Here is a 15,301-nt window from a genome sequence, read left to right on the forward strand (position 1 = left end):
CTTTCTTCATGTTAAATAAACTTAATTTATGTACTTCAGCTCATGTTAACTGTGATCTTTCTGAACTTGTATTCTGTTTTGATTAATATGCATTGTTTAAAGATATTTGTAGTGATTAATTCGTGTTCATATATTCATGTGATGTTGATTTATTGTTGGAAGTTTGTTTGCTGCCTCAACATTTATTGAACATTAAACATTATTGAACACTGATGGAACTGTTGTAGAGAAAATAAAAAACATCAAAGAACTTTAAGCTGCATCTTCATGTCTCTGGTCGGACGTCTGTGGTGAGATGGGAACCCCAACTGGTTTTAGTTCAGTCAGTTTTCTTTAACTAAGAGGAAGCATTACATTTGTTGCAGTATTTATTCATCTTTGTTAATGTTATTTAATAAAAATACTGTTGATTGTTAGTTCATGTTAGCTCAAGTGCTAGTGTAGGTTAGACAGGAAGTGAAGCAGGAGTGAGAGAAAGGGGGGGGGATCAGGAAAGGTCCATGAAGCGGGACTCAAACTCAGGACGCCCGCAGCACAAAATGCGCTATATGTCGGCACGCTAACCACGAGGCTGTTGGCGCCGACAACATAGTAAACTTTGAAATTAAGTGAAATTAATAAATGCTTTAGAATTATTGTTGACTTTTAGTTAATAATGTAGTTAAATGGGACCTTATTGTGAAATGCTATAATGATTTTATATAGTAAACTGATGATTGAAAATGGGATGTTTGTATAAATATCAGCAGCAATTTTTTTTCTAATGAACACTTTGAAAGGTCATGACCTTCTAAATGTAGAACCCAACAAATAAGCCATTTGTTTATTATCATGCAAATTTTACTTTAGAAGGTATAGAATGAACGAATCAAAGATTTTTCTCTCTGTTTCAGGTTTAATTTGGCTTACGTTAATGACAGTGATGTTGGACTGAAGACAGATCTGATAACCATCAACCCCAGTCAGATTCAGAGAGAGTCAGTATCCACACACACACACACACACACACGCACACACGTCATGTTTGCAACACACGTATACTGGCATACAGTAATTTTTTTTCAGTGCAATAGTGTTTATTAGAAACTGTGTGTCTGTAGATTCAAAAACCTTCAGAATAATCCAGATCCGTTGGTGAAGCGGGTCAGTGTGTACGGGAACGCCTCCCCTCGCTATGCCCGCCTTTGCCTACACCTTCTGCACTGCACTGTCAGTCAGCGTTCTCAAAGTCCTTCATCCAGTCAGACCTCAACATCCGGTGGTGTTCTTCAGCCCCACTTACCTGCGGACATTGGACCATTTCTGGAAGGGGCGTGGCCTGAAGGAGGTCCGCCTTTCCAGTGGGTTTATTCTAATTAGCACGGCGCTGGAGCTGTGTGAGAACGTGCACGTGTACGGATTTTGGCCGTTCGGCAACGACCTGCAGGACAATCCCGTTCCGTACCATTATTACGACCAGTTGGGTCCGCACCTCTACATGCACGCGATGCCGGAGGAGTTTGTACAGCTTCTGCAGCTCCACAGCAAGGGGGCGCTGACACTGCACCTGCAGCCCTGCTCCTCAGACAACTTCTGACATCTGTACGCACTGTCCGAAATCATCTCGCATAACCTTATAAAGTGCACTATTTGGGTCTGAAACTGTTGTGGACATTATCGAGTGCATTCCATCCAGTAATGCACCGCTACACGGCTAGAAAATACATTGTGAGGGTCACGCTGTGTATCGGCAGAAAACGGCTCAGCTGAACAATCGATTGTTAAACAACAGTAAATCCACAAAACTCACTGTACTTCTGTCCCTCACAGCCTTGTTTTCATTCTTGTCAAACATTGAAAATGTTATCTTGAAAGTCTATACGCTAAATTTTTGATTATTTATGTGTGAATAATTTTGCGACCCACAAATGCCGCTTCACTGCTTTATCGCTGATCATGAGATCCGTTCCTTCTATGATGTTATTTTTCTAAACGGCTCACCGAGAACTTCACTATCACACGAACAGATGACCGCTGTGTCACAACAGAGCACAGACCTCTAACACAGATGCTACTATAAAGCATTTGGTTATCATTGTTTAGGCATGCAAAAATAATATTTTGTATTTCACTGTAAAAAAAAAATGTTCTGAAAATACTGTTAATACAGTTAGGGTATGTCAAAACTCCCATCTCATTTTCTCCTCCAACTTTAAAAACATCCTACATCGCTGCAGAAGTCCCAACCCAGTGTTTGCAAGTGAACGTGCAAAGAAGTTCAAACATCCTTTACAAAAAAAGGTAAAACAGCGATGGAGGAGTTGGAGAAGAAAATGAGATGGGAGTTTTTTTTTGACTGTATTAAACTGGAGATACACAGAGTATGCATGTGCATCATGGAGATAGACAAGACAAGCATTTGAGGTTAAAAAGAATATAAATTGTAACCAATTGTTTCGCTAGATAAGACCCTTCTTCCTCAGCTGGGATCGTTTAGAGCCCTCTGAAGCTGCATTTAAACTACATTTTGGAAGTTCAAACTCATGGGCACCATTGAGGTCCACATTATGGAGAAAAATCCTGAAATGTTTTTCTCAAACATAATTTCTTTACGACTGAGGAAAGAAAGACATGAACATGTTGGATGACAAGGAGGTGAATACATTATCTGTAAATTTTAGTTCTGGAAGTGGACTTCTGCTTTACTGTGTTTAATTTTGAACTACTTTCGGTGCAGTAAACAAACTTGTTGTTCTTGTTAAAGACACATCAGGAAGAATTCTATAAAATATACAAAATCAAATCATTAAAATAATGTAATTTAATTGTGAATCTGTAATTTAAGGTAATTTAATTTGTATTAATTGCTTTTGAATTGAATGGAATTTAAAGGGGTGGTTGAATGGGTTTTCTAGGCTTGATTGTGTTTATGGGGTGCAGTCTAACATGTGTTAATGCTTAATGTTAATTTTTCACATAATTTATCTTTATTCTACGCTGCTCTGTCCCTTTTCTGATAAACAATCAGATAAGTTCCTGGTTTTTTGAAGCCAGAAGCTCAGAAATATGCAATGGACTCAGATAGGTTAGCTGGCTCAGTGTGTTGTGATTCGCTAAACCGCTAATGAGTAGTGATGGGATGATAAATCGATTGTTGGATCGATTCTGAGATCATCCGAATGCATCACAATTCTTTTTGGAATCAATTCTGAGCTTAGATTTTAACAGCAGATGGTGCTCTAATCTAGTTTTTATCCACACACTCAAATGCTCACGAAGAAGAGCGCTGAAGAGCACTTATGCATTCGGCTGAGTCATGTAATGGACCTTTTTTCACATAGTGGAAGTCGTCATAGTTGGGTAAAATGCAAGAGCAGTGAATGGGAGAGCAAAAGAAAAACTACATGATAGTGTTTTCACAACTTTCAATAAAAGGAAAAAAAATGAGCTAGACTGATATTGGCAGTCAAAAGAAAGAACAATGTCAAATTTACCGTCCCTCCCACAGATGCGGCATTAGAACACCCTCGCATAGCGTTAACTAGTTTTTTGTAACTTCATGAAAAGGTGATGTAATACAATGTACAATGTTATAAATGTACATACATATTTTAAGAAATCAAAATATAAAAAACTTTAAAGGATTTATGATGATGATGACCGTTGTAATGCGTCATCACAGGCTTGTGAAAAGGGTCCATTGATCATTTAAAGACGTTTAAAGGGAAGTGACTGATGGATACTTTTGGAATGATTTGTTTACGTATCAGATACTTACCTGGGCTTACCGGCACTGTTGTGAATCACCTGCAAAAAGAAACTGAACTACTTACCTGTTTACACCGTATCGCATTATTGTGCACATTGTTATTAATAACTAATCGAACGTTATCTCTGCCCTTCTGTGCCAGCGTGACAATATATATATATGGAGACTCTTGAGACTCCTCTCCTACCTCGTTCTTATCAGAAACTGAGAAAAATAATAATTGCAACATCATAAATAAAGATAGCGGAATGAACTTTCAGCTTCATATTATTTAACGACATATAATTTAAAACGCGTGCCTGGTAATCCCAGGAGAGTACATAGACACGTAGTTGTAGATTTAAATGTTGACAGCTAAACACTATCATAACTGTTTAGGCTAACGTTAGCAAGTTAGAGATGCTTCTCTTCAACGACATCTTAATGGTAATCTTGATAATCAATAACTTGCCTTCATAGTCATCAAAGACTATAAAATACCCAAGACTTGTCACTGAATTTTGAATGGGGAAAGATGCAAAGCTTATTATGGCCGTGAAGCCCTGCCTTCTTAATGAAGAGGAGATCGTTGATTAGTAAATTCAGCGCATCAGTGCAGCTGCCGTTAGAAGTCTCGCCAGCTATAGAAATAGATGAGCGCTCATTACTGCGCATGTGCACTGGCTGATCAAGCCTTTTTTTTTTAACAATATTGGAACATAAGGAACAATATTTAAGAGGCAGTTCTTGTCAGATTTCATTGGGGATTTCAAATATGAAATTTAATCATAAGCTTGGTGAACAGTTTTGAAGAATTTGATGTTTCCCCGTTCAGAGAGATAGGAGCTGCACTTGCCTGCCCGAGAGGTGTTTCAAAGATGGCCGCCGAATGAAATGACTTGCCTTAAAGGGACTTTGTAGTCATTCACATTTTTTAAAATCTAATATTCTAATATTTTAAAGCCCTTTATTATTTTTAAACTCTACAGCTGTGCAGTAAATTTCAGTTCAAAGATTGACTTTTCATTCATAAAAATGACAAGAAAAAAATATTTTCACGGAAAACAACGACTTTTTAAGGTGAAAATAACATGAAATTACCCTTATAACCAGAGGATGCAGCAGAGATCATTCACTGGCTGCAGCTGCCATTTGAACTCCCTAGTTTTTTTCAATTCGTGCTTTTCGATTTGTTATTAACATTACTAGCAGTGTTGGGGAAAGTTACTTTTAAAAGTAATGCGTTACAATATTGAGTTACTCCCTAAAAAAGTAACTAATTACGGTACTTGGTTACTTTTTATGGAAAGTACTGCGTTACTTTACTTTTGCATTACTTTTTAAATCTGGGTAGGGCTTGCTTCTTTGTTTTCAATATAAAAAGTTGGCAAATGTAAAAGTCTTTTCACACCAAAAGCATCAGGCTTTGAGAAAAGTAAATTCACGTCTGTACAGTAGAATGCAGAAGAAAAAATATCAACTCTTCAGCAATAAAAAAGGAAAACAAATGTTAGATTATCTTGAGTAATTTTTGCTTATTTGTATGGTTAAATTGGATCATCGAAGTTTGGCAGCAAAGACATACATATTTGTATTATTTAACATTTAATTATTGCAGGTTTGTGTCATATTCTGAGTTGAATTTTACTGTTTTTATTCATTTTGAGGAATACTGAATCTGTTTTTTGTGAGTGAGATGAATTAATGCATGTTTACATTTATTCTAGAACTAATATCTTACTCCCGATTTCTCTCAACATGGGGACAGGAGAGCTTTTAATCAATAAATGGGGGGAAAAGTAACTGGCATTACTTATTTGAAAAAAGTAACTGAGATATTGTCTTGTCAACTAAAAAGTAATGTGTTACTTTACTAGTTACTTGGAAAAAGTAATAAAATTATGTAACTTGCGTTACTTGTAATGCATTCCCCCAACACTGATTACTAGTAAAACAAATTTTAATACTTATACCACACCTAAGTAGATAGTATAGCAAGTGCAGAAAGTAATTAAAATAAGTAAATAAATAAATGAATAAGCTCAGTCACAAACAGACTATAAGGGTCAATTATTTAAAGGAGAAGTCCACTTCCAGAACAAAGTTTTACATATAATGTACTCTCTTGTCATCCAATATGTTCATGTCTTTCTTTCTTCAGTTGTAAAGAAATTGTTTTTTGAGGAAAACAAAACATTTTAGCATTTTTCTCCATATTGTGGTGTCGTGTGGAATGATCACAAAGAGGTGTATCCACAATAACTGAGACTCTTTAATCTCAAACAGCAAGGACAGATGAACACAGTTTTTTTTACTCACAAGGAGGAGCACATAATAATGAAAACAGCCTAGGTGTAATAACCGAGCGGCCACTTTATGAACTGCACTCCAACCTAAAGTATTAAAGTAAAGATACAACCATTTCCTCCCCCCATTTAATTCAAATAATAATGTGAAACATTACACATGACACGCCCAAAAGAAGTCATTCACTCTTTGTAAAGTGGTAGGAAAGTAAGGGGAAATTATTTTACCAATAACATCTTAGAACTTTTTTTTTTTTTTTTCAGAGTAGAAAAATGCTAATTTGGTTATACCCATGTTTCTGCTATTTAACATAGTGCTGGAGACAAATAGGGGGACGTCTCTCTCTTGAAGAACGCCACAACTGAGGAGCAGATGGTGTATCCAGTTTGTCAGGCAAATGAAGCTCTTTCCCAGCCTCCCTTCTTTGGTGATCGGGCTTGAAACAACTTCGGGTGCAGTCTCCATTTCAGTAGAACTGGGAATTTCAGGCAGCAGTGACCCTGTGTTAGAGGGGACTGTTAACCGGGTGAAGTCCTGCAACTCATGCTAATGTTGAATTTGGCTGGTGTCAGTGTATGGGATGTAACTGTCTTGAGCCAGAATACACAGAGTTCAGGCAGAACAAGACAAGACGAGCGTTTGACATTAAAAAGCATAGAAACTGTATTATTTTTATGAAAATAACCGATCGTTTCACTAGATAAGACCCTTTTTCCTTGGCTGGGATCGTTTACAACCGCATTTGGGATCGTTTGAAATTATGTAGAGAAAACGAGCAAAGGTCACTCCTATTATGGTACAGTACAGTTGACCAGAAATGACTGCTGGCTTGTCTAAAACAAGGAAGAAATCTGTGCACATTTTCAATTTCATCTCGGCTCAGAATGCTTTTATGACGCAAGAATAATGTAAACGCAGCCCACTGTGAACACCCTTGTAATTTGCTTCAACCTTTTTGAATTGTATAAATTATTATTTTACAAGACAGAATCGTGATTCATATATAAATAGATTTTTTTGCGCACCCCTAGTTTTGACGACATGGCAACAACTCTTCCTCTTCTTGCCCCGCCCCCTTTGTTGCATGTTCCAGGGGTCACCAACCCGGGAAGTAGCTTATTGTAGTCCCTACAAGCCGTAACCTGCAATAAATTTAAGACAATATCTCTGTTTGATTTGAACTTTCAGCATCATAACTTTGCAGATATTGCTTATGCTCAAACAGCAACATTACACAGTAACTAAAGTTAAAAAAGTGAAATCACAATCAACCACAACTTTAACAATGTGTCAGTATTATGTGAACACTTCATATGTTTCGACCTTCAACCTTGCATCTGCACATATGAATTTTAAATATCAACAAATACCATAAAACATCTTTCAGGGCATGTGTGTAATGTTTTATTACACACCCAGCACACACTCATCCAGGTGAACATTTTCATATTTAACGCTCTGGGGTCGAAAAACACGCCGGTGCGGTTTGTGGCAGTTTTTCTGATAACGCCAAAAAGAACTTCAATTACTCTGTCATCTATGATCGTACAGAAAAGAGCAATACATCAATCGAATCTGTAAGGAATCTACTTTTATTTGTGTACACTCATAACAACAACAATCTGTGGTTTTGTGAAATAAAGAAAACAAACAGAGTATGCAGTCTGCTGTGTTGTTCTCTGTAATCGTCATTAAGAAATGCGTCACTAAAATTAACCAACTCAACAGATACTCAACACAGAGACATGAGAGATATATCTATAGAAAGCATGTCTACTTTTAAATGAAGTAAGTCATCTAAAATAAATATCATGTGTGAAAGTAATCTGTATGAAACCAACACCATGTCTAGTCTTTCTGGTCAGACTTAATTATTTTTAATTTGATCACGCCCACAAGCTACTTTCACTTTGAAATTATAATCAGCCACTTGGAGGCGCAAGCAGTGTACCTTCTCATCAACGCAAACAAAGCAGCGATCTTGACTTCATTGTTCATCTGGGCTACTTGCATTTTGTTACTGGAAGAAGACGCGCTGTGAGGAGTAAGATTTATATTTCCCTCAGAAAAAGAATGCGATGCGACGCATGGCGAGATCTACCGAAAGAGTAAGTCTTTCTTTTATTAGCCTACTTAAGTTAGTTGTTGTGTTACTGTGATGTAACTTGTACACATTATAGTAGTTCGACTTTTTCCAAACTATAATTCCTGACTACGTGCAATCAAGTGAAACGTTATGAAGTATGTTTCATTTCATTGCATCGAAATGTTTCATGATGCCAGGATGTTTTTAATGTCCTATAAAATAAAAATTACACAATATAAAAGTAATAGTGTTTACACTGTGAGACTAATTGATAGTGTAATGTGGAGAGGGAGACGAGAGGTGAGCTGATCCAAAGGCGAAGCTTTATTTATAGGGTGAGACAAAGACATGGTCGAACAGGCAGAGTCAACAGCAGTAACTTGACCTGGCTCGTGCGGAACAGCTGAGACTTGACTTGGCTCGTGAAGACCAGCGGTAACTTGACTTGGCTTATGGAGATCAGCGGTGACTTGATTTAACTCATGGAGATCAGCAGTGGCTTGACTTGGCTGGTGAAGATCAGCAGTGACTTGACTTGGTTTGTGAAGATCGACTGTGACTTGACTTGGCTCGTGGAGATCAGCAGTGACTTGACTTGGTTTGTGAAGGTCAACTGTGACTTTGCTTGACTCAGCAATGACAGCTGTGACTTTGCTTGACTCTCGCGTCTGAGCTTAGCTTTTAAAGGCTGATTTATTCCATCGCAAAACAACTCTATTAATAAACAGTCTGGTATGTCCGAGTCATTTGCGATGTCCAGAAACTCTTGAATATAGCCCTCGCGCAATCACGCGCCCTGCTTGAGGGCTAATAACTGTCTTGCAATGTCCATACCTTGCCAGTGTCTGACGGAAGAGCTGCTGGATCCTTTTGTGACCAAGTATTCTGTAACGTGGAGAGGGAAACAAGAGGCAAGCGGATCCAAATGCAAAGCTTTATTTATAGGGCGAGACAAAGACATGGTCGAACAGGCAGAGTCAAACAATAGCAAACAGGTATGTAGGGGCGAGACACAAGAATAGTTTGTGAAGCAGGCGAGGGTCGATCAGTGGCGAACATAATCCATAGAGCGAAGCAGAGGGGTTATCCGTACAACGAGCGAGAAGTGGTGGGCGGCGAGACAGACGAAACGAGATGGCCAGGCGAGAAAGCTAAATTAAGGGAACTGGGGAACTGGGGAACTCAGGAACTAGGAAACTCAGGAACTTGGAAACGCAGGAACTAGGAAACACGGGGACGACTATGTAAGGGCTGCTAGCACTAGGAGAGCGTTAAACGCAACGAACACAGTTCTCCACTTTACAACTCCACAATACTTTGTGACTAACGGGGGAAAGTCCGGGACTTATGTAGGTTTTCACAGGTGCCAGCGCAATGGGTGATGGGAGACGTAGTCCGGGGTGTAGTGCAACAGTCTGTGTGATGTGAAAGTGTGAGAGCGACATCTGGTGGTGAGCAGACCGAAGGTCACCGACCAGATTCATGACAGATAGAGTCTAAGATTGTTTAGACCAAACTACTGTCATATACTCTGTTCACGAATAGATGTTTATGACGTGCTTCACAATAATACATTAGTTTCCCAGACATGAAATGGTTCTGTATTGTATAATACATACAAAGCATGCTTGTGTTTATGGCTATAAAATCATATTTATTTATTTATTTATTTATTTATTGTATAACAATAGGATATGAAAGTAATATTAGTTTATTATTAATACTCTGTTCATGAATAGATGTTTAACGTGCTAAATTACAGATGTTTTTTGTTTTTTTTCTAGTGATCTGATACCTGCACCACAGATGAATACAACATGAATGCCACATGAAGAGTGCTGTACCAACATCAGATGTTCAACTACACTGATATTCCAGTGTTAAAACAAGTTCCTGGACTACTGATGATGAGTATTGTTTCTTAAATCCATAGAAAGAAGCAGCAATCACTTAAATATCAGGTATAATTTACTTGTTTCACTAGTTGAACAGAATTCAGAAAACAGTTTTCAGGAATGACACAAAGTCTGTTCACGTCTCTGTACTTGTAACATCAGTGTAGTCATTAATGTGCTTTTGACCTTCATTATGTATGTTTATATTATACTGTGTTGTAAATAAAATACAAATAATCTAAAACTCTTCTTTGAATCTTCTCGCATTTTTTCTACCTAACAGTCAGAGTCTCACTGATGGGCCTTTAGAGGAGGGCCTTTTGTCTCTCAGGTGTGAATAACTAAATATTCATGGCTGTTGTCACTCCCTCGCATATTCCCTTCGATCACAAAACATGTCTTTATGTTTTGTGATCTTATGTCTCGAAATTTAAATCAATATATTGTTTTTTGTAAACGAGTGAATGAGATGATTTTCACATCATCATGTACAAAAAACTCTAGCCTACCACATCCAGTTTTCAAAAGTCTTGTGCACGAATGTTCTGAATGTGTTTCATGGTCTTATTTCAGTGACTTAAAATTTTTAGTTTTTCACTAACCATGCATAAACGTTGTTTTCTCAAAAACACAAACATGTACATTAGTGTTGCTTGCATATTATTGTAGCCCAGTTTGTGCTGATTACAATATAAACAGACTTTAGCCATTAATATGTTTTTAAGATACTGAAAAAAGCTCAAATGTCAGGGCATGTCAAAACTTCTACAGGGTGCCAAAACACCCTCAGACCCCAGAGGGTTAAATATTATTGCAAATTAAATGAGACTCGGCTCAAATGGAGGGCTTCGAGGATCCCTGAGAATCATAGAGTGGTCCCAAGCAGGACCAGTATGAGGGCGAGACGGGTAAGGGTGGCGGAGGAGGAAGAGTGGCCGTGAGCTGAGTGGGAGGGGGGAGTGACTTGGTAAGTTCATCATAAATATTTTGCTCAAGTCCATCTCCGTTGAAGCCATTGCAAATGCCCCTGCGCCAACAGACCTGCATTCATTATGGTCTTTCTTGGGCAGTGTTGGTGAAAGTTACTTTTAAAAGTAATGCATTACAATATTGAGTTACTCCCTAAAAAAAGTAACTAATTACGTTACTTAGTTACTTTTTATGTAAGGTAACGTGTGCCTCAGGCTTTGAGAAAAGTAAATTCACATCTGTACAATAGACCGCAGAAGAAAAAAAGTCAACTCTTCAGCAATAAAAAAAAAAAAGGAAAACAAATATTCAATTATCTTGAGTAATTTTTGCTTATTAGTATGGTTGAATTGGATCATCGAAGTGAGAAGAACTAGGCCTTACTGCAGAGATTTCAAACAACCTTTCAAGAGCCATTTCTATGAAAGAACTTCAACATATTTTCAGATCAGGCATGAACTGGCTGTGGATAAGTACATCATGAGAGGACAGAGATTGGTTGTGCCGGTTGCTTTATGCTCTAAACTCATTCACTTGGCCTCATTCCATTGTTGCTTATTGTTGTGCCTGTCAATCCTGTGGAAAAACTTCTCGGACAAGCCCAGCTCCATTGCAGCCAGTGGACCCACCAGATGGTTCAAAAAAAGTAACGCCAGTTACTTTCCCCCCATTTATTAATTAAAAGCTCTCCTGTCCCCATGTAGAGAGAAATCAGGAGAAAGATCTAGAATAAATAGAATATTCTAGTAGTTCTAGAATAAATGTGAACATGCATTGATTCATCTCACTCACAAAAAAACAGATTCAGTATTCCTCAAAATGAATGAAAACAGTGAAATTCAACTCAGAATATGACGAAATCTTGCAATAATTAAATATGTTAATACAAATATCCTTTATGCATTTAATCCCATTTTATTAACCAATGTCTTTGCTGCCAACCTTTGATGATCCAATTTAACCATACTAATAAGCAAAAATTACTCAATATAATCTAACATTTGTTTTCCCTTTTTATTATTGCTGAAGAGTTTATATTTTTTTCTTCTGCATTCTACTGTACAGACGTGAATTTACTTTTCTCAAAGCCTGAGGCTGTCAGGGTTCCACCTCAGCCACACACTCTGACCACACCCCCGGAGGATCCACCCAACCGTTCAAGATCACCTGATTACTGACTGTGCACCTGAACCCAATTACCACACCCCTATATATACCTGTTACACTCAGTCAGTCAGTGTCTGGTCTACAGATCACTTACCTCGCTTCATGGATCCTCCTGGATTTATGGACTGTGTTTCTCTCATCTGCTCCCTTGCTGTGTCTTCTCCCATTGCTGGACTGCGCAAGATAAGATCTTTGCTAAACCTTACCATTGAATTCTGTGTGACAATTCGTCCAATAAACATTACACTCCTGTTTTATACTTACCTCTGTCTCTGCCTTCGTCTGTGTGTGACAGAAGACCAGACCGACAACATTATGAACACCGAAGAAGCACCTGCACCAAACCCTAATCCACTCACCGAACTCATCAGCGCTTTCCAAGCGGCCATTTCACCACCACAACCGCCGCCATCTGCCTCAGGAAGTCCCATGGCTTTACCCACCTTATTCGCCGGAGAGGTGGCTGAGTGTAGCCGTTTTCTGCTTCAAGTACAACTTTACATCCGCATGCAGCCACAACAATTCCCCACCGAGGACTCTAAGGTAGTGTTTCTCACTTCTCTTCTCACCGGAAAAGCTCTCCAATGGGCTAAAGCGATATGGAATGCCGACAATCCCATTGTTAATTCTTTTGAACAATTTACCAGTCATTTCTCTGAAGTATTTAGCACTACCACCAGCGTGCTCACCGTCTCTGATCAACTGTTCCGGCTACAACAAGGATCTTCTTCGGTGCATGACTACACCATCCATTTCAGGACGCTGGCGGCGGCTAGCGGATGGAATGAGATCGCGCTGTTGGGGGCCTTCAGGCAAGGCCTCAACCCGGATATTCGAGCGGCTACGGCGTTGTACGACGATTCCATCGGGTTGGAGGCCTTCCTACAACGTACTGCTCGGGTGTCCCAGCGTCTAGCCGCCTGCCAGTCCCCCGAAACCGCTCCTCAGTCCGCTATGGTGGCAGCTTGCTCTCCGGTACCAGAACCTATGCAACTCGATTCTTCAAAACTTTCCCGAACAGAACGTCAACGTCGCCTCACTTCGGGATTATGTCTCTATTGTGGAGCTCCTGGCCATTTTCTACGAAACTGCCCCGTCAGACCCCCACGTCCAGTGGTGAGTACTATTCAAACTGACATAGAAACAGCTCAACTTACCATGATTCCTGTGACTGTGTATACTGCTGAACGATCCCTATGTGTTTCTGCTCTACTTGACTCAGGCGCGTCTGGAAACTTCATCTCACAAGCCTGTTTAGAGCAACTTCAGCTACCACGTCGACGTCACCATACCGAATATGCTGTTAAAACCATTCAAGGAAAACCACTCGGACGTGGGCGGATTCGCTACACTACTCCATTCATCACTCTTCAGGTTGGATTGTTTCATCAGGAGCGCATCAAACTTCTGGTACTGGAGAATTCCACCGTCGATGTCATCCTAGGACGGCCCTGGCTTCACCTTCACCATCCTGAACTCCGCTGGGATCCATGTGACGTCATTAGTTGGAGTAAGCACTGTCTCAAACATTGTCTGTCTCGTCTACCACCCCCTGTCTCAGTTCCATTGCCTCTAGCATCCACTAGGATAGAGAGGCCTGAGGTGGAAACCACTGTCGAGATCCCAGCGGAGTATTTGGAGTACCAGGACGTCTTCAGTAAGCAAGCTGCCACCCATCTTCCTCCACATCGGCCATGGGACTGTGCCATTGATCTGCTACCTGGGGCTCAACTACCCAAGGGACGTGTCTACCCACTGTCCAACCCGGAGCGCCAGGCGATGGAGGAATATGTCAAGGAAGCTCTCGCTCAGGGATTCATTCGATCTTCCACCTCACCGGCCGCCTCCAGCTGCTTCTTCGTGGGTAAGAAGGATGGAGGTCTCCATCCATGCATTGATTATCGCCAACTTAATTCTCAGATCATTCAACAGCCGTATCCACTTCCCCTTGCCCCTGCCACCCTCGAGGAACTCCGTGGAGCTCGCATTTTCACCAAGCTGGACCTGCGGAGTGCATACAACCTCGTTCGTATTCGTGCGGGAGACGAGTGGAAGACGGCATTCATAACACCAACTGGCCACTACGAATACCTCGTGATGCCGTACAGTTTGTCCATCAGTCCCTCGGTCTTCCAAATGTTTATGAACGAGGTGTTCCAGGAATTTCTGCATCAGTTTGTGGTCGTCTATATTGATGATATTCTGATTTATTCCCGGAACCAGGCCGAACATCGCCAGCATGCCGTCAGGTCCTCCAAGTCCTACGTCAACACCATCTATACCTGAAGCTTGAGAAATGTGAGTTCCACCAACCCGAGGTTCAGTTCCTGGGCTATAACATCAGCCCCGAGGGTGTGCAGATGAATCATGACAAGGTGCTCGCCATTCAGAAGTGGCCACAACCCAACACCATCAAGGAACTTCAAAGATTTCTCGGATTTACCAACTTCTATCGTCGGTTTATCAAGGACTACAGCTCCATCACCTCTCCTCTGACCTCCCTCCTGCGGGGCCACCCCAAACGTCTATGCTGGGACCCCTCTGCCCACGACAGCTTTCAACAACTGAAGAAGATCTTCAGCACTGCTCCTCTCCTACGACATCCTGATCCCGAACGTCCCTTCGTAGTTGAGGTAGATGCATCCACCATCGGCGTCGGAGCAGTGCTGTCGCAAGCGGCTGGTGACTCCTCTCCCCTCCATCCCTGTGCCTATTTCTCCAAGAAACTGTCTCCGGCGGAGCAGAATTACGACGTAGGCAACCGAGAGCTCCTGTCCATCAAGCTCGCCTTGGAGGAGTGGCGTCACTGGCTGGAAGGGGCTAAACATCCATTCTTGATCATCACAGACCACAAGAATCTGCAGTATCTCCGAGAAGCTAAACGTCTCAACCCCCGCCAAGCCAGATGGGCTCTATTCTTTACCCGTTTTCAGTTCAAGATTACCTACCGACCAGGATCCAAGAATATCCCTGCTGATGCGCTGTCTCGACAATTCTCTGAGAATCCAGTCACCGAATCGGAACCCATCATTCCCCCCGACCTGATTGTTAGCCCCATCCAGTGGGACATCGACACCTGGATCCAAGAAGCCACTCTCCAAGAGCCTGCTCCGCCGGAATGTCCAGAAGGCAAGATCTACGTACCCAGCT

At 40.7% G+C, this 15,301-nt stretch overlaps 1 protein-coding gene across 1 annotated transcript; it reads left to right on the plus strand.

Annotated features, from left to right (window-relative positions):
* Nucleotides 1–858: 858 nt before the first annotated feature.
* Nucleotides 859–1,799, plus strand: LOC127162302 (alpha-2,8-sialyltransferase 8F-like; the record flags this gene model as incomplete). Its single annotated transcript, XM_051105081.1, is given in 3 exon segments — nt 859–977; nt 1,101–1,167; nt 1,169–1,799. Coding segments are annotated over 3 exon segments (594 nt in total), but the record flags the coding sequence as incomplete, so codon positions are not given.
* Between the last annotated feature and the right edge of the window lie 13,502 nt (nt 1,800–15,301).

The sequence above is a fragment of the Labeo rohita genome, unplaced genomic scaffold (assembly GCF_022985175.1).
Source record: "Labeo rohita strain BAU-BD-2019 unplaced genomic scaffold, IGBB_LRoh.1.0 scaffold_88, whole genome shotgun sequence".
NCBI classification, from domain to species: Eukaryota; Metazoa; Chordata; class Actinopteri; order Cypriniformes; family Cyprinidae; genus Labeo; species Labeo rohita.